Source organism: Monodelphis domestica, chromosome 1 (assembly GCF_027887165.1).
Source record: "Monodelphis domestica isolate mMonDom1 chromosome 1, mMonDom1.pri, whole genome shotgun sequence".
NCBI classification, from domain to species: domain Eukaryota; kingdom Metazoa; phylum Chordata; class Mammalia; order Didelphimorphia; family Didelphidae; genus Monodelphis; species Monodelphis domestica.
The window spans coordinates 671886755-671911309 of record NC_077227.1 but is presented as its reverse complement, the minus strand read 5'-3'; the positions used below and the strand labels follow the sequence as shown (position 1 = coordinate 671911309).

Below are 24555 nucleotides of genomic sequence, written 5' to 3'. Positions count from 1 at the left end.
GTCATCAAAGAACTCCTTAAGAAAAAATTCCCAGGTCCAGACAGATTCACAAATGAATTCTATCAAACATTCAAAGAACAACTAATCCCAATATTATACAAACTATTTGACAGAATAAGCAAAGAAGGAGTTCTACCAAATTCATTTTACAACACAAATATGGTACTGATCTCAAAGTCAGGCAGGTCAAAACAGAGAAAGAAAACTATAGACCAATCTCCTTAATGAATATAGATGCAAAAATATTAAATAGAATATTAGCAAAATACTCCAGCAAGTCATCACAAGGGTTATTCAATTCACTATGACCAGGTAGGATCCATACCAGGAATGCAAGGATGGTTCAATATTAGGAAAACCATCCACATAATTGACCATATTAACAAGCAAACCAACAAAAATCACATGATTATTTCCACAGATGCAGAAAAAGCCTTTGATAAAATACAACACCCATTCCTATTGAAAACACTGGAAAGTATAGGAATAGAAGGACCTTTCCTAACAATAATAAACAGTATATATCTAAAACCATCAGCCAACATTATCTGCAATGGGGATAAACTAGAAGCCTTCCCCATAAGATCAGGAGTGAAACAAGGATGCCCATCATCACCTCTATTATTTAACATTGTACTAGAAACACTAGCAGTAGCAATTAGAGAAGAAAAAGAAATTGAAGGTATTAAAATTGGCAATGAGGAGACCAAGGTATCACTGGTCTACTTAAAGAATCCTAGAGAATCAACCAAAAAGCTAGATTAAATAATCAACAACTTTGGCAAAACTTGCAGGATACAATATAAACCCACACAAGTCATCAGCATTTTTATATATCTCTAACCTATTTTAGCAGCAAGAATTAGAAAGAGAAATTCCATTTAAAATCACCCGAGACAATATAAAATACTTAGGAATCTATCTGCCAAGACAAGCACAGGAACTATATGAACACAACTACAAAACACTCTCCACACAATTAAAACTAGATCTAAACAATTGGAAAAACACTGATTACTCATGGGTAGGACGAGCTAACATAATAAAAATTACAATCTTGCCCAAATTAATTTACTTATTTAGTGCCATACCCAGTGAACTACCAAAAAACTTTTTTACTGAATTAGAAAAAACCATAACAAAGTTCATTTGGAAGAACAAAAGATCAAGGATATCCAGGGAAATCATGAGAAAAAATGCAAAGGAAGGAGGACTTGCAGTCCCAGATCTCAAACTATACTATAAAGCAGTGGTCATCAAAACAATTTGGTACTGGCTAAGAGACAGAAAGGAGGATCAGTAGAATAGACGGGGTAAATGACCTCAGGAAGACAGTCTATGATAAGCCCAAAGATCCCAGTTTTGGGGACCAAAACCCACTATTTGATAAAAACTGCTAGGAAAATTGGAAGACAGTATGGGAGAGATTAGGTTTGGATTAACATCTCACACCCTACAGCAAGATAAACTCAGAATGGGTGAAAGATCTGAATATAAAGAAGGAAACTACAAGCAAATTAGGCAAACATAGAATAATATACTTGTCAGATCTTTGGGAAAGGAAAGACTTTAAAACAAACAAGAGCTAGAAAAAAAATCACAAAATGTAAAACCAATAATTTTGATTGTATAAAAACTTTTTAATTTAATATAAACAAAACTAATGCATCCAAAATTAGAAAGGAAGCAGCAAATTGGGAAACAATCTTCATTACAAAAACCTCTGACAAAGGTCTAATTACTCAAATTTATAAGAGCTAAACCAATTGTACAAAAAAATCAAGCTATTCTCCAATTGATAAATGGGCAAGGGACATGAATAGGCAATTTTCAGTTAAATAAATCAAAACTATTAATAAGCACATGAAAAAGTGTTCTAAATCTTTTATAATCAGAGAGATGCAAATCGAAACAACTCTGAGGTATCACCTTAGATCTAGAAGATTTGTGATATCTGTTGGTGATGGAATACTATTGTGCTCAAAGGAATAATAAAGTGGAGGAATTCCATGTGAACTGGAACAACCTCCAGGAATTGATGCAGAGTGAGAGGAGCAGAACCAGGAAAACATTGTACACAGAGACTGCTACACTGTGGTACAATCGAAAGTAATGGACTTCTCCATTAGTGGCAATGCAATGATCCTGAACAACTTGGAGAAATCTATGAGAAAAACCACTATTCACATTCAGAGGAAAAACTGTGGGAGTAAAAACAATGAAGAAAAACAACTGCTTGAATACATGGGTCGAGGGGATATGGTTGGGGATGTAGACTCTAAATGAACATCCTAGTGCAAATACCAACAACATGGAAATAGGTTCTGATCAAGGACACAAGTAATACCCAATGAAACTGCGCGTCAGCTGTGGGAAGGGTGGGTGGAGAGGAGGGAGGGAAATAATGTGATTATTGCAACCAAGGAATGATGTTCTATATTGACTAAATAAACTAATTCAAATGGAAAAAAAAAAGATTTTAGTTGTACATTCCATTTTTGCTAACTCTAATACCAACCTTCCTCTTTCACAACAATGGGGGGGGGGGGAATGTAGTCCAGAGAATTTAATACTTTGGATTTAACAAATGCACAGTACAATGGACACTATTATCTCTTTTACCTTGTGTCCTATAATTTTATTAATGCCATCAGAGTTTGGCAGTTATGTTACACTGCTAACTTATACTCATGTTGTTATTATCAAAAGATTAAAGTCTTTTTCCCATTAATATGGTGCTATATCTTCCTTATTCTGTAACTGTATAGCTAATTTTTAAAAACAAATATGGGATTTTGGATTATTAAAAAAAATTTCCATTGACAAATATAAGTTTTCAAATATTAAAGTGAACAAGAGTAAGAAAAAATAAAACAAAATTCAAAAATATTGTAAATTATTGTATTCTTATTCATAAATTTGTTTCTTTGTTAATCTTAGAACAAAATATGCATGTTATCATTAAAACAGTAGATACCAAGGCAATCTGCTTCTTTCTGTTACTCCTTTTGAACATTTTTTTTTGGTATATTTAGCATAGATTTATTGCTGTTACTGTTGTCATCAATTACACAGTGGTCCCAGTTATTATATTTCACTGGATTTAACCTTTTATTATGATTTGTTCAGCTCTTTCTGGAACCTGGCATTCAATGTAATATTGATGTCTCTTAGATACAGGTCATGGGAAAAGCAGAGAGGTATTTATGAACTATAGAGCACAGATATGGGCAGAAGGAATAACTAAAACCCAAGTTAGCTAATTTAGTTCATATTAACCATTTTACTGGAAGAAGATACTAAACTTATTGGATAAAGTGATGTTTGGGGGTCACTTAATTTTATTCATTCATTTTACAACTATTTCTCATTATACAACAACTTCATTCCTTCTTTTGCCATTCTGTGTGTATGTGTGTGTGTGTGCGCGTGCGCATGTGTGCATATGCAGGTAAAAAATACAAAAAGTGAAGTTACCTGGTGGGTATGAGTGCTTTCCATCCATAATCCAGTCTAGTAAGGCTTCTATTAATTCAAGGTTAATTTTGTCTAGATCCATGAGTGACATTGTTTTGATTACAGATTTACTAAACCCTGAGAAATGAATAAAGATCATCAGAATAACACGTATCAGTAATTCAGTGTCTTTCATTCAATCCTATTTCATTAAGGGGAAAGTGTCCCAGTTGGAAACAGCAGTTTAAAGCTCCAAAGCTGATAAGCAATGTGATTCGGTCTATGAATTACTATACATATGAAATATATGTGTGTATATAGTATGTGCTTAATATATAATATTTTGTTTAGTTATATGTAAATTTTATAATTATATATGTATAACCTAATACCTTTTTACATTTGTATATTATCTATCTATCTACCTGGAAGAAGGAATCATTACTGATACACAGATTTATTCTACTAGAAATAAAGACCATCACAGAATCACAGATTATTTTGAGCTGGAATGGATGTTAGCTCATCTAATTTTTTTCATTTTATTCTTAAAATTCTGAACTTAACACCAAATAAATGAGCATTTCTACATACTTGTAAAACAGGAGAGGGCTATTAAATTTCATTATTACATAGACCTTGTAGAGTATATAATAAATTCTGCATGAATTTAATGTTCTTTCTTTCTGATTATATTTGTATCTCCAATGTGTTAGCAGAGTACAGGGCATGAATACAGGCTTGTTGACCTGGAACCTTCAATCCTGTTCTACTTGTGTGTGATTCTTTCTTGTCTCTCATTTTTAGGGAGGAGGTAGAACTCTTTACCTAATCTCTCTCAATCCCATACCCCACCAAACTGAGAAAGCTAAGCAAAACAAATGCCCACATTGGGCATGTTATAAATATGTATCTCCTGTATTTTCAGTTCATCCTTCACTTCTTTGTCATGGGTCCTCTGATATTACAATTAATTGTAAACACTGATCAGAGTTCTTAAGTTTTTCAGTGTTGTTTGTTTTTGCAGTATTGCTATTGTATAAATTCTCTTGGTCCTGCTCATTTCACTTTACATCAATTCACACAAATCTTCCCAGGTTTTTCTAAGACTTTTTCATTCGTCATTCCTTATGCATATATACCATTAGGTTTATCTATCATAATTTATCTAGTTATTCCCTAATTGATGGGTACTTCCTTAATTTCCAGTTCTTTGCCATAACAAAAAAGAGGTGCTATAAATATTTTTGAACATCTAAGTTTTTCTCTTCTTTGATCTCTTTAAGGTATGGCTTTGGTATTGGACACAGTCCCAAATTGCTTTCCAGGACAAGACTAGTTGACAGTTCTACCAACCATGCATGAATGTGCTTGTTTTCCTGTGGCTCCTCCAACATTTGTCATTTTCATCAACCCAGCAGGGGTTGAACTGTGAAAGGTAATTTCTTCTTGGCTCCTCTAATTAGTTTGTGATGTGATCTTTTATTTCTATTATATATCCATTTGGAGCTTATCTTGGTATATATTTTGAGGTATTGGTCCAAACCCAATTTCTACCAGATTTCCAGTTTTCCCTGCAGTTCTCTTTTTTTCTAATAATAATATTCTAATAATAATATTTGGACTTTGGGATTAGCAATCAGGCTTCTATGCTGGTTTGTATCCGTTATGTTGTATACCTAACCTATTCCACTTACTGATCTCTATTTTTCAAAGTGTCCAATATTTTAGTAATTATTGCTTTGTAACATAATTTGAAATCTAGGCTTCCTTCCTTCCCTTTCTCATTCTCATTTTAATTATATTGGTTCTACTTACCTCTAAGCAATTAATATTTCTCCAATTATCTAGGTCTACTTTTTTTTTAAAACCCTTACCATCTGTCTTAAGAAATGATACAAATATCAGTTCGAAGGCAAAAGAGCAGTAAGGGCTAGGCAAATGAGGTTAAGTGACTTACCTAGGGTCACACAGCCAGGGTGTTTGAGGCCAAATTTGAACCCAGGATTGTCTGTCTCCAGTCCTGACTTTCTATCCACTGAGCTGCCCAGCTGCCCCATTCAGTCTACTTTTGTAAAGAGTATTCTAGAGGTGTATTTATATAGTTCCTGTGTATGCCTTAGTAGGTAGACTACCAAATATTTTATTCAGTAGTTAATTTGAATGGAATTTCTCTACCTCTTCTTGATAGGCTTTGATGGTAATATATAGAAAGGCTTATTGTTTGTGTAGATTTCTTTTATATTCTGTTACTTTACTGAAGCTGTTTCAACTAATTTTTTAGTTGACTCAAAACGATTAGTAAACTACAACATCTGAAAAAAGCAATAATTTTGTTCTCTGATTGCCAATGTTTATTCTCTCAATTTCTTTCTTGTTTTTTAATTACAACTAAGATTTCTAACACTATATCAAACAGGAATAGTAATAATGAACATACTTGCTTTACTCCTAATCTAATTAGAAAGACTACTAGTTTCCTCCCATTATAAAAAGTGCTGGCTCTTGGTTTTAAATAGAAGCTATTAAGGGAAGTCCACTTACTCAAACATATTTGAGTGTTTCTAACAAAAGTGGGGATTACATTTTGTCTAAAGATTTTTTGTTTTATTGAGATAATGTGATTTTGCTTATTTAAAAATTAATAAGCCTGGTTTTTATGGATTTTCTAACATTGAAACAACTTTCAATGCTGGTATAAATACAATGTGGTCAGTGTATAATCTGTTTTGACATGTTGCTGTAGCTTCTTGGCTAACATTTTATTTAAAAATTTGCATCATGACTTAGGGTTATTTGTCTACAATTTTCTTTCTGTTTTATCTATTCTTCGTTTAGGGTTTAATATAATTCTATCAGAGAAAGAATTTGGTTTGTACCCTTCTTTTCCTATTTTGCAAACATTTATATAATAACATAATTAACTATTCTTTGAATGTTTGCTAGAATTCACTTGTAAATTTACCTGAGCCTGGGATTTCTTCTCCCCCCCCCAACTTTAGGAGTTCATTGAAGATATTTTTGACTTTTTCCTTTTCCCTAAGATGGGGTTATTTAATTTACCTATTTCTTGATCTATTAATCTAAGCATTTTGTATTTTTGTAAATATTTGCCCATTTCATTTAAATTGTCAGTTTTGTTGGCATAAAACTGGAAAAATAGGCCTTAATAACTTCCTTTATTTCTGCTTCACATGCTCTGAATTCTCATTTATCATTTTTGGTTCAAAATCACTGTTAGAGGAAAAAATAGGAGAAAGCAACTATAGAGTCTTAGAGTAAGTTCATGATCACTCTGGAAAATATGTTACCTTGATAGCGGGTTGTGAGCTGCTTAAAATTGAGCTGTTGATCTGGCACTGAATCACTGACAAAATCCTCAGAGAATTGTAGGGAGCGCCGCAGGTCCTCTTCTACTTCTTCAAATGCAGTTCTGTTGCGTCTGGCTTTTCTTTCCTCTGAACTTAGCTTTGTGGAACGCATATATGGGCTGCCATCTTCAATCACATACCTGAGGAACAAAGACAAATGGAAAATAGACATATGCAATACCAAGTGTAGTGGACTCTGGCCTGTGCAAGCATCCTCAAAATACCAGATTCCCCAGGAACAGGAACAACTGTAGCTCTGATCTTTCCCTAACCCTTCCAAAATCCTGTTGATCACCCTCAAATCTGCTAAGAAGTATGTTGGACAGGTTTACTCAGCTACCTTTAAAATTTGAATTACATAGCCTGTAGCAAATCTGAAGAGTTTTATGTATGTTAAGAGCCATACCAGAAATTTGGCTCTCTCTATGGAACAGGCCAATCTAGTAAAGGCCAGAACTCACAAACTTTATGACTAGAATCACTGTGTTCACATCTAAGGTAACTGGGTAAGAAGCTACACATACATAGTAACAACTTAGTTTTTAGTTTAAACCAAGATATCCCATTGTACCACCTCCAACCCTTGAAGATATTGGTCCTTTAATGAATGTAATGTTGCCAAATTTCAACTGATAAAATTGTTAAGTGCTGTTCTTGTCAAATGCTTTGATGAGATGTATGTAATTAATTAAGGAGTAGAAAATAATGCTGGTAATAACAATTAGTATTCTTTTGAGTCTGGATTTGCAAAAGTCAACCGTGTCCAAATTGGAAGAATTCTAAAAAGAACATGAAGAACTACATTTTGATTTGTTTTGTAATCACAAACATGTGAGTATCTGAAAAATTTATTTTAAGCAGTTGGATTTCAAACTAAGGATCTAATCCTGCCTGTGAGCCTGAATTTCAATAGTATTTACTGGATAAGCCACTTCAGTTGTTGCTATCATTGCTTCCTCTTTTGGGTCCAGATCTTTGATTTCATTGGTGAAATTTTCATTTCATTGAGGAAGCCCCCAAAGAGAGCCCCTTCTACCAATGCAGATCAATGGCTGTTCTTCCATTAATACTCTTATTGCTAAATGGAACACTAAAAGGCTAATATATGTCAAAGGTGATACTATGGGTCTTCTGGACTCTGTAGCTTGCTTGATAGCCACTAAATGATGTTGCTTCAGATTCCTTATAACAAAGATGTGATAAAAAAAACTCTACCTTCCTTACAAACATACTAAAATGAATGATTAAGTATTAGCATACCATATGTCCCATAATAAATTAAAATTCAAGAAGCTACATTGAAGTAAAATAATTTTTTAATGCACTGGGGACACTATTTACAAGAATCTTCACTATGATTCTAAAAAAGATTCTTCACTTTATAAAATTCAAACCCTAACTTAATTTTAGATGAATCTAGATTTTTATATCAGATTTGCCTAAAGAACCAGAGGATGTAAAGAAAAAGTACAAAATGGAATTAGATTCATGACATTAAGGAGAAATTGGAACTGGCCTGAAGATGTTATAGATTCTAATATGAAACTACTTAAAATCAATGAGCATATGTAATTGGAAATGTTGGAATTTAGAAAGGGAAGACACTAACCAAAGTTTGCAAATGAATGAAGTATTAGCACGCCACTAGATACTGGCCTGTGAAGTGGGGGGTAGGGGAATAAAACCTGTTTTTGTCACTGGTTTTCAGCGAACCTTAATATATTTATTTCTTACTTAGTCATAGCAATTGCATCTTCCAGAAAAAATTGATCAACAGGAAATGTCCGGCCTATAAAGAGAAAATAAATATGAAAAGAATGCCTCTTGGGTTGAAGTAAGCTCTTAGAATGGTGCATAGTTTTTCTGTATAAAGGCTAAATCAGTACCCCTTGGGAAAAAGTTTAATCTCATTAATAATCAAAGATATACAAACTAAAACCACTTTGAGGTACCAGTCCACATCTATCAAATTGGCAAAAATAATGAAAAGAAATGAAACTCAACAGTGGCAGGATTGTGGAACACAAAGAGTTACTCTCATTTACTGCTAGGGCCAGTCCAAATTAAAAGTAAAAGTTGCAGAAATAATCCCATGACCCTAGAATATTACTGTTGGAAATATACCCTGAAAGGTGAATTTTATAAAGATAGCTATCTGCTCAAATATTTTTATACCAGCATTATTTATAATTGCAAAAAACTAGAAGCAGCCTAAATGTCTAATGATAGAAGAATGGTATACTAGATTGTAGTACATTAATGTTATGGACTACTCTACTACAACTAAGACAAACAAGTATGAGAAGCATCAAGAAATCTGGGAAGAACTTTATGAAATACACAAAGCAAAAAAGTAAAACTTCAAGAACAGAGCACAACACTAAGAAGAAAAAGGCATGTGATGGATAAAGAAAGTAACAGAAAAGTTGTAAAAATTCACTTACATGTAAATAATTGCAAAGAAAATCAAACTGACTAATATTTAACACTAATTGTATACTATCATTCAATTTAAGGTAAGTAAAAAAAAAACCATGAATTTTACAAGCAGATCAACATTGGGCAACAGGGGGTTGATGAAAATAATTGTAGAATAAAAACTTTAGAATATTTGCTGTCATTAATACTTGCAAATTACATGGCCAACTTTAAAGTGCCATGGAAATATAAGTTGTTATTATTATTATGATTACTGAATCTATCCCTTTTCTACCTCTATGGACATTAGTAATTTATCTGGAAGGAAAAACATATTTAGAAATAATGCTCACCAGACCCCACCTTACATAATGGCTATAGATCCTCAGGAGAACAATTCCTGCAACAACAACTTTACTATAAAAACAAACAACTTTGAAAGCTGTTAACTCTAATCAATTCCACTGTTCCAGAGGAAGGATGATGAAAGCATGCTATCCCACTTTCTGACACAGAGGTAAGTTATGCACTCAGGGTACAGAATGAGACCTATTTTTTAGATATGGTCAATGTGGGAACTTATTTTGCTTTGACTATAAATATTTGTTATAAGAATTGTATTCTTTTTTTCAGTGGTAAGGGGTGCGAGTCAGAAGAAGAGAAACTTGATTTTTGTTCACTAAAATTTTTTTTAAAGAACTATAGGTTGTTTCATTGTTTCAATGTTTCATTGATGTTCAATTGGACAATTCCCAAGGCTGTGTTCTTTTTTGTCTGTACTATCTTGCTTGGTGACATCATCAGTTCCCATGAGTTCAATTATTATCTCTATGTGGATGACTTCCAGATCCTCAATCTTAACACTAGCCTTTCTTCTGAGCCCTAGAGTTCTGCTTCTTGAAGTGGATGCCTTCTCAACTCAACATGTCCCCAACAGAACTCGTCATCTCCTTTTCCCATAGTCCCATCTCATTTAACCCTCCTCTTCTTTCCAACCTTCCTATTACTTTTGAGAGCAACATCCCTCTTCTCAGTCACCAAGAATTAGAACTTCAGCTCCTCACAGACATTCACCTACACATCCAAACCTTGCCATTTCTACCGTCACAGAATCTCCCAGATGTCCCTTCCCTTCATTCACAGCCACCACCCTCTTGCCGCCTCCTGCCTAGAATACCAAATAGCCTTCTAACGGATCTCTCTCTGTGACTTAAGTTTTCTCTCAATCTGAATCATCTTCTATTCCGTCCTAGGCCAAAGCGATTTTCGTAAAGCAGAAGCTGAGTATGTTATTGCTCCTGCCCAGCTCCCCACACCCCAACTCAAAAACCCCAGCAGGATCCTCCTGAATCGAACATAAAATCCTTTGTCTGATATTTAAAGGCTTCTACAAACCAGCCCATCCCTACATTTCCAGACTTTTTTCCATTGACTCCTTTCATGCCCTTGGAGATCCAGTCCCTCCCTCTACCCACTCTGAGCTTACCTTGGCTTATTTCAAGAATCAGTTCTAATCCTACCTTCTGGAGGCCCATTCCAGTTTCCCCATTTTATTTCCCTTTCTGTCTGAGACTAGTTTCCATTTACACTATATACACACATCTACACATGTATCTTGTAATGTAGAGTACAATGATCTGTGCAATCTCTCTTCCTATTAAAATGGAAGCTCCTTGAAGGCAAGTGGCCATATTTCTGCCTTTCTTTGGACCTATAGTGCCTACTACAGTTCCTGGAACAAAGTAGGCACTTAATAGATTCTAGTTTGACTATTACTCTACTACCATTTTTTTCCATAATAAACACTCATTTGATTCCAAAGAATCAAAAGACATACATATAATGTTGGATGAGTTATTTAACATCTCTGAGTCTCAATCTCCCCCATCATTTTTTTTTAAACTAAGAATTGGCAGTGAGACTAGAAGACCAATAATATCCCTTCCTTTCCATTAACTATGCATGGAAATTTTTTTCCAGGTAAGTTTTGCTTAAAATGATTAAGCTGTTGCTTAAATATTTGGATATGCAAGTCTATGCCACTATCAAGAATTAGCAATCAGGCCTGTGCCCTTTTTCTTCCTAAAAAGTAAAGCTATTAACCTGCCTTCAATATGACCATTGTGATAAAGGATGAAAGGTTTACAAAAACTGAGAGATGCAAACCTTAGAGATTGACTGACAGGAACATGTGACTAAGGGTCATATGGAAGCCTAAGCCTTGGGATCTGGGAAAATTTTATGCCCAATGGTTTCATCTCAATGTCTGCTCTCCTGGAAGGACCTAAGGCTTGAAGAGGATTTTCCTTGTGATCAACAGAAGAAGGAGGTTTTCTGGACCTGGCTGCTGGCAGCATCTGCAAGACCTCTGGACCTATATAGACATTTATCAACTTAAGATCCTGGCCCTATTTGAATTGGACTCCTGGTGTGAGACTTGGATATTGGGAAGTTAATGTTTAGCTTAGCAATATAGCTTAGTTATAGATATTAGCTTTTAAATTAAGTATAAGTTTATTCCTAAACCCTTATTCCTTCCTACCCTTCTCAAATAATACCATGGACCTTGACTTATTTTCCATAGTGGTGATAAATTTACACTGGTCTATCCACAATTTTTCACTAAAGACTGCAAAAAACAACAACAACAACAACAACAAAAACCTGGTCTATGCTAACTAAGGGTATAGTGTGTGTCAACCAAATAGGATGAAGTCAGTTGGCATAACAGCTCTCTCATCTACTGAGCTAATCAGTCAGGGAGAGGAAATTATCAACTATAAGGTTGGATGGAGGTGGGTTAACAGCAATTGAGGATTATTTCCTGAGCCAGCAAGGTTTTCACAAATTGGTAGCCACTAAAGAATCAAAAGTTTCCATATAATTGGTAGTGAAATGTTAATTCATTGCTGATCAAATTGCAAATTTGCAGAATCTTTTTGAAAATAGTTTGGAAGTATGTCAGTACAAGTTAGAAGAATAGTCCTATCCTTTGACCCAATAATTCCATTTTGGTGACTGTCATTTAAAGGTGACATCAAACAACAAATAAAAAAAGCTATCTGTTCAAAGATTTGGAAAGCAGCATTTCACTTAATTGCAAAACTGGAAATAACAATGGTCCAACAGAAGGGGATGGTTAGTTAAATTGTGCTATAATAATATGGTGTAATAATGTCACACAATTTAAAACTGAAAAATATGAACAATGAAATCAGGAAAGAACTTTTTGAAATTATGCAAAGCGAAAATGGAAAGAAGTAGGAAAGACAATAAACTACCAGCACTGAAAAGGAAAAGCAAATGGAAGTCAAAGGACAAAGGATATTGATGGGGACTTAAGGGATGGCCCTGAAGAAGGGTTAGAGCACCTCTGCATTGAAATTAATTGAAGAGCAAATCATCACTAACCAAGTTTAATAAGGTTTACTGGTGTTCACTATTAACTTTTTTAGTAAAAAAAAAAAACAAATAATACAGAGTTTTAAAGTTATTAAAGTTTCAACTGAATTTCAGAACATCACTACATTTTAAAAATGTTTTTCAATAATGATGATAGGAAGCTGGCGATTGGCTGGAAAGCAGCCTTAATAAGATGAGGACAATTACAATTTCACTAGCTCACTCATTTTTTAAACTTGGTAGACTCAAGTAATTTCTTTCATCTACATCTATAAATCCTCAGCCAATAGTAGCTGGAATCAAGTATACAGTATATTATTTTTCATTGAATCTATTACCTACACCTGCTTTGACCAGAAAAATACTATTAACAAATTAAAAAAAAAAAACCTTGTCTTCTGTCCCAGTATCAATACTAAGTATTGGTTCCAAAGTGGAAGAGTAGGAAGGGTTAAGCAACTGAAGTGAAATAACTTGCCAGGGTCACTTTGATAGGAAGTGTTCAGAGGCCAAATCTGAACCTAGAACCTCCTGACTCTAGGCCTAGCTCTTTATCCATGAAGCCACATAGCTACTCCTACTATTAACAATTTACCATTTACCAATCAGTTCTTTCAGACTATTCCTTTGTAAATAGTTTTCAGAGAAGTTAAAACCCAGAGACATTCAGAATTTGAAGCAAATTATAATTAAAATACATAGAACAACATATAACTTCTTTCAAAAAGCCTGCTACCAATAAAACTTTTTTCGGTCACATATTAAACATAACAAGAAAGCCAAGAATTCTAACTAACTTAGAATTTAAATCATGGTCACAATTTATATTCCTAAAATAGGTGTAATAGTATTAAAATGTCAGTTTCATAAAAATGCCTATAGTTTGATTTGTTGCTAATCTAATTACTTCTTACCCAGGAAAAAAAAGCATTTATTAATTTGGTCCTTTACTAAGGCACAATTTTTAAAATATTTTTTATATCTGTGGGCATGGAAAATAAAACAAAATTTAATAATACATTTTTTTTCTCACCTGGTATATTAATAACTGGGCATGAATTAAAGTATTCTGAGAAAAGCTCAGCATTTACAGTGGCACTCATCAGAACAACACGAAGATCTGGATTCTTAGACAGCAGGTTCTTCAAGACTAGCAGCAAGAAATCACTAAAGGAAAGAAAAGATGCCCACATGGCAATCAAACCCAATGTTAAATACTTGTTCCATTCAAATTTCTCTCATTTTTTAATTCATGACTACTACCTTATAATAGAGATATAACAGTAGGTATTTATTATCTCATGTTCTTTTTCCTGTTTGTCACCTTTATTTTCTTCAGAACTTTATAACTAGGGGCAGTTAGGTGTCTCAGTGGATTGAGAGCCAGGCCCAGAGATAGGAAATTCTGGGTTCAAATCTGGCCTCAGACACTTCCTAGCTGTGTGACCCTGGACAAGTCACTTAACCCCACTGCCTAGCCCTTACCACTCTTCTGCCTTAGAACCAATAAATACATGGTATTGATTCTAAGATGGAAAGTAAGGTTTAAAAAAACAAACAAACCCTTTAACCTTTAGAAATTCAAAACCTATAATGCAAATTTGCAAATGACTAAATAAGTAACAGGTCCCAAAGGTGATTTGATGATTTTTTCCCCTTCTTTTTTTTTTTAGCCCTCACCTTCCTCCTTAGAATCAGTACTATGTATTGGTTCCAAGGCAGAAGAGCAGTAAGGCTAGGTAATGGGGATTAAATGATTTGCCCAGGATCACACAGCTAGGAAGTGTCTGAGTCTAGATTTGAACCCAGGACCTCTCATCTCTGGCCTGGTTCTCAATCCACTGAGACACCTCGCTGCCTCCGATGATGATTTTTCTTAATGGTACACATTTTGGTATATTTGTATTTTCCCCCCCTTTTTTAAGGTCTGTCTTCTTCACAATATTGTGGCCATTTAACTTTTCAAGACCGCCTTTCACACATATTTTACAATTATGTTATTTTAGGAGAGCAGAGAAGAATTTCTTTATTTAGATTTTGAGAGCATGTGGTATAATAAAAGGATTCTGAATTTAAACTCCACCTTCAGCACATTACTGGGAAAGTTCCTTAATCTTCCAGAATTTCTGTTGCTTCATTTGTGAAATAGGAATGATGTCCCCATTGCATTGCCTACCTTCCAATGGTGTTAGATCGAATAAGAAAGAGGCTATGGGTTATCAACATCTCTTTTTTGGTGTTTAAAGCTCTTTTCAACCTACCAATAACCCGTATTCTCAATAAAATGATGTATTACAGCCCTCATACAGAATATCTCATCTCTCATCCCTGCCTCTCTATGGGCAGAGGCTGCTCTCTTCTCCACTCCTAGTTCTGCCATTTCGAAAAAGGAGCTGTGGAAGCTGCCCCTGCCCTGCCCTTGTTCATTGTAATGACACTGGAGGATAATATCCCAGGTCACTGGACCTATGGCTAGTCGATTCCCACCCTCATGTTTCCTAATTCCTAGATGTGGGATAGCTATTTGCTGATGCAAAGATCCTTTCCCTCTGCTCTGTCTTTCTACAGACCCATCTTCTTTGTCTCTTAGAGCCCCAACTGTTTTCTGAACAAACTCTCCTTCTATTCTGGGGCTCTTCCCCTCCAGTCTATTCTGTTATCTTTGGATATACAGTTGTCCATACCTGAGATTCAGGCTGCTCCTTCCTCATCCTGACACAGTGAGTTAGACAGTCAGTCTATTCCTTGCTCCCCCCTGGCCCTTCAATCACCTTGCCCCCAAGATTAATGCTTCCAGGTCCTACCATTTTGCCTTCACATTTGTTGCATCTACCAAGTTTTCGTCCTGACACTGACAGCATCCTAAGGTAGGCACATAAAATCTCTTGCTCAGACTATTGCTGGTTGGTTCCTGCCTCAAATCTCTCTCCTCCACTCAGTTAAGTGATCTTCCTTCTCTACTTGGTAGTCAAAGGATATGGAAGGCAGTTTTCAGAGGAAGAAATTCAAGCTATTAAAAGTCATATGCAAAAATACTCTAGATAACTAAAAATTTGAGAATGCAAATTAAAGCCATTCTAAGGTTCCATATTGATGCTTATCAGACTGGCAAAACCGACAAAAAAGAAAATGACAAATGCTAGAGGGGCTATGGAAAAACTGGTACATTTATGCACTGTTGGTAGAGCTGTGGACTGGTCTGATTATTCTGGAAAGCAAGCTAGAAATATGTCCCCCAAATTATAAAACTCTGTATATACTTTGACCCAAAGATATGGATCCTAGGTTAATACCACCAAAAAGATCAAAGAAAAAGAAGGGCTCATATGTACAAAAATATTTATAGTAGTTCTTTTTTGTGGAAACAAAGAATTAGAAACTGAGGGCATGCCCAGCAAATGGGAAAGGGCTAACCAAGGTACACTGTGAAAGTGATGGAAAAAGGCATGGTTTCAGAAAAGCATGGGAAGATTTGTATGAACTGATGGCAAAGTTAAATGAAGTATGCAGAACCAGGAGAACATTTAATATAATAGCAACAATATTGGAGAGATAATCTGCTTTGAAAGACTTTGGAATTCTGATTAAAACAATTCCAATGGATTCATAATGATGCATTTTATGCAGCTGTGCAACTCACCCTTCTTCTGTTCTCTCATGAACTTCATCCACAATGACATGAGTGACTCCCTGGAGAGTTGCATCTCCTTCCAGCTTTCTTAGCAGCACTCCTGCAGTGCAGTATAACAATCTGGTCGCTGAAGACTTAAATGTACACAGAAGAAAGACATATTCAGTCAGCTAAAAAGCATCATACCACCCCCACCACCCCTTTGACCCAAGCTTAGGTATCCCACAGTTCAGAATAGGCAGCAATACAGACTAATACCATGGTAGCGAACCTATGGCATGGGTGCCACAAAAGGCCCACATGGCCCTCTCTGTGGGCATGCCTGCCATCACCCGCCAGAGTTCATTACTAGGAAGTTGAAGGGACTTGGGGTGGAGCTGTTCCCCTCCCTCTCTCCATGTGCCTGAGGACATTCCTCACTTCCCCCACCCCTCTGGGGTAAAGTGCTGAGCGGGGAGGGGGAAGGGGCTCACATGCTGCATGAGAGGGAGGCAGGGATGGCAGCCAGCTGAGTCTGGTGAAGGTGATTCCTGTGGTGGGCTTGGAGAAGAGTTAGGCTGGAGGGGAACAGAGGTCATAGCATGGCACATAGCTGGAGGGGAGCGGAGCTGGAAGGGAGAGAGCATTCTGGCCACTCCCCTTCCCCTCTCCACACACCTAAGTCACCCACCCCCCTGCCCAGCAGCCCAAAGGGAGTGTTTCCTCCCTCCCCTGACTGGAGCAAGGAGATGGTGCAGGGTGAGGTGAGAGGGGGGCAGGGCACGGCACTCATTCTCTGGGTGTGGCATGGTACTTGGTCTCTGGCGGGGCAGGCACTGCACTCAGTCTCATGGCCCAGCACTCTGTATCTAAAAGGTTCACCATCACTGGACACAACAGAATAACAGACACAACATGGCACAAAATAGAAAAAGCACAGTCTTGGATTCTAGTCCTAACTAACCAGGTGACACTGGTCATGTGGTCTCTGGGTCTTGGGAATATGTAGGTCTTAGTTTTCTTACCAGTGAAACGGCAGTAAGAACATTTTAATACAGTGTGATGAGGGAAAAAAATTACACTTTGCAAACCTTAAAGCACCAAGAAATGTGAAATAATATTACCTGTATACTGAGGTGTCTAAGCTTGAAGTGCCCTTCTAAACCTAGCATTCTCTTATTCTGTTCACTCAAACCTAAATATAACACTCTTTTGTTGTTAGGAGCTGTCAAGTCTAAAACAATAGAAGGTATAAGATAGTCAAGTGACTATGGCAGCAAATACAAACCATAATTATTCAACTGCTTCTTGTTTAATAAGGTCAATAAATCATTAGCCCTACAAAAAAAACAAAAAAAATTTTTAAAAACCCAATAGCCTACTGGTAATTTCTGTCAATGAAGATTAAAAGACCTTTACAGAAATACCTAAAGACTTGTTTCAGTTTTTCTAGAAGCATTTCACACTGTTCTGAGAATGCTCATTGACTGCCTCTAACCTGAAGATACATCATCCAAATTTTCTGCAATTCTTTAGATCAAAAGTATTCTTTTAAAAGTAATAATGGTTGATATATTAACAATAAGTAGACAAACTATACAAACCTTGACACTCTCTAAGCGGATCTGGTATCCCACAGTAAGACCAATCCTTTCTGCTCTCTCTTTAACCACACGTTCAGCTACAGAAATAGCAGAGATCCGTCGAGGTTGGGTACAGATGATATTTGCTACCTTCTCAGGAGGTCCATTCAGAGTATCATCAAGAATAAACTGAGGTATCTGTGTAGTTTTCCCACACCTATATCAAAAAGACCCCACCCACCCAAAGCAAACTTTTGTAAGAAAGTCTTGATTTCTATAGTTTTTCCTAATTTTTCTTTAGAAAATCAATGTGATCATCTTTCATGGGAAGGGGTTTGTAAAACCAGTCATACTATTAGCTGTGTAGTTTCATCTCACTTAAAAGAAAAGTCTTTCCACTTTCTAATTTATAGGTGCTAAACAAAGGAGTAGGAATCTTTAAGTTAGAAGACCTCAGATGAAAAGGTCAATCTCCAAATAAATCCATTTCTTCATCTGTAAGATGGGGATGATGATTATCATGATAATAACAACAATGACAATAAAAGTAACAATAATTTACCATTTTTACATTACTTTCAAGCTTTGTAAAATGCTTTAAAATGTTATTTCATTTGATCCTCACAAAAACACTGGGAAGGAGGTGCAATTATTTTCCCCATTTTATAGATGAGGAAGTTGAAGCAGATAGAGGTAAAGTGATTTGCCCAGGGTCAAATGGCTAGTAAATGACCGAGGCTGGATTTGAACTCAGGTCTTCCTGCCTTGAGGTCCAGCAGTCTACCTATCCAATGTATCACCTACATGCCTCTATTTTTGAGGCATAATACTTTTGAGGTTCATACTTTGATCAAAAGATTAGTTCATATCCAAATGCTCTGGAGACTATAAAATATTTCTATATAATATGATACTTGGTTATTAAAACATTGGATATTTTCCTTCTTTAATATTTATTCACTTAGATTTCAGGCAGGAGAGGGGAAGCTATAGCTCCAAAAGCATTGCAAACATCTCTGAGTTCAAATAAAATAAGTTTATATCTTCAAAAAAAAATACAAAATTAAGTTCACGGTTGCTTGATATAAAGTTGTTTATATTTGTTCCCAGATAGAGTTCCCTTTCCATCAGATAAAGGAGAAACAGGGAAAAGATGTCTTAAATTGTGCCCCAAATGACAGATCTAGGGACTTGTTAAAAGCACAGAAAATTCTAAAGATGAAATCCTTTTCAAAATAAATACTCTGAAATTAATCCCTTTATATTCAAATCTGAGCCCTCTTAGGGTATCTTATCCCAAGGGTATTTCAATACTTGGATTTTAAGTGGGCCACTTATTAATAAGTACTTATCAGAAAGAAAATAAAAATAACTCAAATAAATAAACCCACCAATATGTATAGTAGGACCTTGTTTTACACAACCAATATGTTCCAAGACCCTTCACATTAAGTTGAAAATCATGCAAAATAGCATAATAGTCTATTTTTCTGCCTTTATTATTTTTTGATTGACAATTGAGTATACATGAATTTGTATCTGTTAAGTTCCAATAAAACAAGGTCATACTATTGTTACCAACTACTATTAAAAAACCCCAATAACCCCAAACCATTCTACTCTGATTAAAGCAAATGTTTTCCTAGAATATAGCTGGTCTAGGTTAACCAGGGGCCACACCACATTCTAAGTTTTAGATAAAATCTCCATTAAGAATACATCACACTCTTACCCAGTCATACCACTCACAACAAGCACTTGGTGCTTGCTCAGCAAATCAAGAATGGTTTCTCTTTCTTCCCAAGCAGGGAGTGATCGTCTCTCTTGCAGAATTGACTGGTATTGTCTGGAAGCCTAATATAATCCAAAGGTATCAAGACAATCAGGTTGAGCATCATCACCCCACAAAGCCTTGAGGATACTAAAAACTCTACAAGAGAAACTCACTCCTTGGGTTTAACACTTTTCCTGCTGTACCCAGTAATAGTTTCTCCATCACATAAAATACCCTTTTCAATCAATAACAATAATAATCCATTTTCTTCACATGAGGGCAATCCTTGCACAAGAACCTCATCCAGAAATCCTGCTCAACATTGAGCTGCCATGGGGCCACTGACAATCTATTATAATTGTGAATAGTTTTCCAACATCTGAAAAAACTTATAAAACCATATCATTTCCAGCATATCCCACTTGTATGTATACATGCGGCCTCTGAATAACTAAATTGTTATATTCTCATTTTTAAAGGCTCAATTGTCTGGAATTTATTTACAGTGGCAACAAAAAAATAATCTACTCTGAATCTGAATGCTGATGTTACCATATACAAGTTATCATTGTTTCTCAGAATGTAAATCACAAAATTTTGGAGCTGAAGGAAATAATAAAAATCATCTTGGCCAATGGTTTCCTTTTACAAATGAAGAAAGTTGGGCCTAAATGATTTATCCAAGATTATATATCTAAGTTTTCCATGGCACTTTACTTAACAGGTATTCAAATCATCTTTATTTGGATGCCTTTTGGAAATTAATCCTTTTAGTAAGAGATATTTAATTCAAGGTTATACATTTTGTTCAAAGCATCACTTGGTCTATTATTGTACTAAAACCACATGGTTCTAAGAATGATCGGAACTTTATAATCACCTATTTATAGGTACTGTGATCACTCCCTTATGGGTTAATATTCAAAGTCTTTACAGAAAACCTGACAGGCAAAAAAGTTAAGAGACCAAGGTGACAATAGAACGTATGTAGGGCAATACCAAAATTCCTCTCTCCTATCTGTTTTAAACTGCCGAGCACTGTTTTACCATACTCTACCTTTTTTATTTGAATCTGCTTGCAAATTTTAGCATTTTCAGCATATACAGACTTAGCCTGCCAATCATATTTCTTGGAAATCTTTTTCTTGAGGTTGACATAGCTTTCATTCTCTACTATAACTGGTGTAAGACCTTCATCCTCATCTTCTTCCTCCTCAGGTTCTGGTTCTTTCTTGACTAGATAATAAAAAGAAAAAACAATGCAACATTTTCAGCATCTAGCTGACTGATGACAAAGAAGAAAAAGGTCACTGTCCAAATAATAAGACAACTACATTTATAAAAATGGAGTGAGGAGGTAGGAAAGGCCATGATACATTTAGAAAGTATATTCAATCAAATATTCCTGCTTCCATTTACTAGAACTTTTAAAAATAATTTAACTGTCTGTAGAATTTCTATGAGCATATCTACTAAAATAAAAGTTTTAATCCTGATAGTAAAAAGGTAAAAAAAAAAATTAAGGCTTTGCTTCTATTGGGATTTTGCTAGCACAGAGAAGCTTAAAAAAATTATGGGGAATCACATGAAACCAAATAAATTTTATGTGAAGTCAGTTATAAAGAATATGATCTTAGGGTAGATAAGTGGCTCAGTGGATAGAGAACCAGGATTAGAGATGGGAGCTCCTGGGTCCAATCTGCCTTCAGACACTTTCTAGCTATGCTACTCTGGGCAAATCACTTAACTCACATTGCTTAGCTCCTCTCACCCTTCTGTTTTGGAACCAATATATAGTATTAATTCTAAAACAGAAGGTAAGTATTTAAAAAAAAAAAAGGGGGGGGAGCAGCTGGGTAGCTCAGTGGATTGAGAGCTAGCCCTAGAGACGGGAGGTCCTAGGTTCAAATCTGGCCTCAGCCACTTCCTAGCTGTGTGACCCTGGGCAAGTCACTTGACCCCCATTGCCTAGCCCTTACCACTCTTCTGCCTTGGGGCCAATACACAGTATTGACTCCAAAACAGAAGGTAAGGGTTTAAAAAAAAAAAAAGGAATGCAGTCTACTTTTAGATGTTACTGTTAGGAAATTTTTCCTTATGTCAACCCTGTCTCTTTGTAACTTCTCTGTTCTGGGGGAAAACAGAATAAATCTAAAATTATTTGAAAAAAGCTATGATGTCCTCCTAAAGTCTTCTTTTCTACAGTTGGTTCCTTCAAGTGATCCTCACAAGGCCTAAGAATTTGAGGAACTTCCCTTTTCTGGTTACTCTTCTCTGAATACTCTGTATGTATTCAGACTCTGAATGTCTTTCCTAAAAAGTGGAACCTGGAATTGAATGTAGTACTCCAGAGCATAAGAGGATGCTCACCTTCCTCATCCCAGGCACTGTGTTTCACTATGTAAAAATGGAGATTTGAACCCCAGGCTCACATTTCCCAATCACTTATTGGACATTTTGAACTGAATGTCCCATAGGCATCTGAAATTCTGTATATCCAAAGGAGAATTCATTCTTTTTTGCCCCAAACCCAATCCCCTTTTGAATTTCTTTATATGCACCAAGGACACTATCATCTATCTTTCCAGTCACTCAGATTTGCAACCTCAGCATCATACTCAATTCCTTACTCTCTCCGATCATATTTATCTAATCAGCCAAATCATGTTGTTCCTACTTCCACTGTACCTCACAAAATAGTCTACAGCAGACCATCTTTATATTCTAAGCTGCCTGAAAGGTTCATAGAATACAAGATCCCAGGAATTGTTTTTGGTGAGTATTAAAAAAAGCAATCTGTAGCATTAAAGGCTCTATTTCAGTTTTCTCCCACGCATATCTGGAGATAATACAAGATTCTCATGAGTCTATAATGAATAGATCTTCTGGGCAAATAAAATCAGTTCATTTAAAAACTTCTGGTACAGAAGTCATATTAATTGTCTACACAAGTAGGAAACCATTTTTGCTTTCTAGAGCAAAAAAGGTTAAATGCTTTACCCATCATTATGGTCAGATATGGGAAACAGCATGCAGAAGGACTAAATTATAAATTTGATAATGAATGTTCTCTGCTCAGTACCCAAATAACAATACTTTCAATAGTTTACAAACCTTCTGGCACAGGATTGGTAACAAAGGAACTACTTGGAATCAGTGGTTTACGACCGGCAGTATTATTTGTCCTGTTCACAGGGGGAACTGGCAACAAGTTTTTTGGAGGCACACTATACTTGTGATGGGTATTTGTTAATAATTTGGCAATTTCTTTTTCATCCTCCAAAAGGGTTATCAAAGAATATACGACAGGTTCAGCAGTCTCTGCAAATGTCAAGGCCTTCCCATAAAGAAACTCAGAAATATGCAAACGACAAGCCAGAGGCAAATTTTCATTGATGGAATAAAATGCCACCAGAGGTGCTTGGAAAGGATATTTGCTGTCTTCAGAAAATCTAATTTCAAGTTCATATAAAAAAGAGACATCTCCATTAGATCTAAGATGAGAATCATCTTTGGATCGCTCTGTTTTTCTTGAAAGCTGTCTGGAAGGATTTTCATGCCTGAATTTGCACTTTGATCCAAATCTACAACTTCCTTGGAGATAGAACTGACAGATTCCACGTGAAAACTGTACTTTTTTGGCACTTTCTTTCTGTTTGGATTTACAGAGTTTATTTGTCAGGTGTTCCAGCTCCAATCCAATTGTCCAGACTCTGTTCTGAATTCTCTCTACAAATTTTTCTCCACAGATTGACTGGAGAGCAAAGGCTTCTTCTTGCCTTTGTTCTACACATTCTTCCCAACTGACAGAGGATGCTGCCCCAGAGATCTCTTTCCTCTCTGGATACCTTTCTGAAAAGCACTGAGATAGCAGATATTCCAGGGAGGCCCCAACATCACCTTCACAAGACTTCAATGCTGCTTGGCAGTGTTCAGTATTAAAACCATAGCTATATTAAGAGAAAAGAGGTCCGGAATCAGTGAGAAATTACTCTGGTAACAAATAATGGTAATTTAATTCTACTAAGTATGCTAATATGGAATCATCACTACCTCTAGTTTCTGTATAATTATGTATTTAATATTTCCAAGTGAATATAACTGAGCAGATATCAGTGGTCATAAGGACAGAATAGGGAGAGCAGGACACAAACTCCCTTACTTTTTTCTGTCATGACATCACCAATTTAATACAAAGAATTCGGCTTTAAGGTTATGGGCATTTCATTTTCTAAGTTTAATGACTAACTTTCTATTGTTACCATGAAGTAGCAACTAGGAGGCTCAGTAAGTAGAGCACTGGGGCTGGAGTCAGGAAGACATGAACTTGAATCTGGCCTCAGATACTTTCTAGCTTTGTGATCCTGGGCAAGTCACTCAGTCTCTCTGCCTCAGTTTCTTCACAAGCAAAATGGGGATAATAATAGCACTTCATTATTGTTGTGAGGGTCAAATGAGTTAATATACGTAAAGAACCCTATAAACTTAAAGCAGGATATAAAAGCTAGGAGCTTGGGCAATTATAATAATAATAATTGTTATTAATATTAGACTTCCTTTTGCTTTATTTCAATAAACAATATGCAAAATAGTAAAAAGGGCACTTTGGAACACACTCCCTCAAGGAACTTGCGAGCTTAGCTGGGAAAATAACAGAAGCATCCAAAACTCTAAGACAATGTAGAAAGAGACAGTGACATAAGAAATCACAAAGAAAAACAGGAATCTCCATTCTAACATTAAACCTGGCATTTTATTAGGAGATGTCCACCTTCTGCAACAGAAACAAAACCACTGTTACCAAGAATTGCAAGCTGAAATAGATGGACTTTCTACTTTCTCAAGTTAAATCTGATCATCAGGTTCGGATTTCAAAGGCTTTCCTTAGATCTTCTCAATCAAACACTAAGTTGTCTTAAACTTGCTAATTTGAAGTTAAAA

General features: G+C 35.8%; 1 protein-coding gene across 3 annotated transcripts in view; it reads right to left on the bottom strand.

The window, feature by feature from the left end:
- Positions 1-24555, bottom strand: part of DHX57 (DExH-box helicase 57) — a 72121-nt gene that overhangs the window by 18965 nt on the left and 28601 nt on the right. The window contains exons 5-14 of one of the 3 annotated variants that reach the window (XM_007477011.2): positions 22729-23564; positions 20672-20850; positions 19573-19694; positions 17862-18057; positions 16752-16886; positions 16288-16412; positions 13681-13814; positions 8562-8616; positions 6768-6967; positions 3478-3594 (exon numbers count right to left, since the gene is read on the bottom strand). In XM_007477011.2, coding sequence (XP_007477073.1) covers positions 3478-3594; positions 6768-6967; positions 8562-8616; positions 13681-13814; positions 16288-16412; positions 16752-16886; positions 17862-18057; positions 19573-19694; positions 20672-20850; positions 22729-23564 — 2099 coding nt within the window. The remainder of the gene's footprint in view (positions 1-3477; positions 3595-6767; positions 6968-8561; positions 8617-13680; positions 13815-16287; positions 16413-16751; positions 16887-17861; positions 18058-19572; positions 19695-20671; positions 20851-22728; positions 23565-24555) is intronic. The other 2 variants (XM_007477012.2, XM_001362649.3) reach the window with 2 other exon arrangements.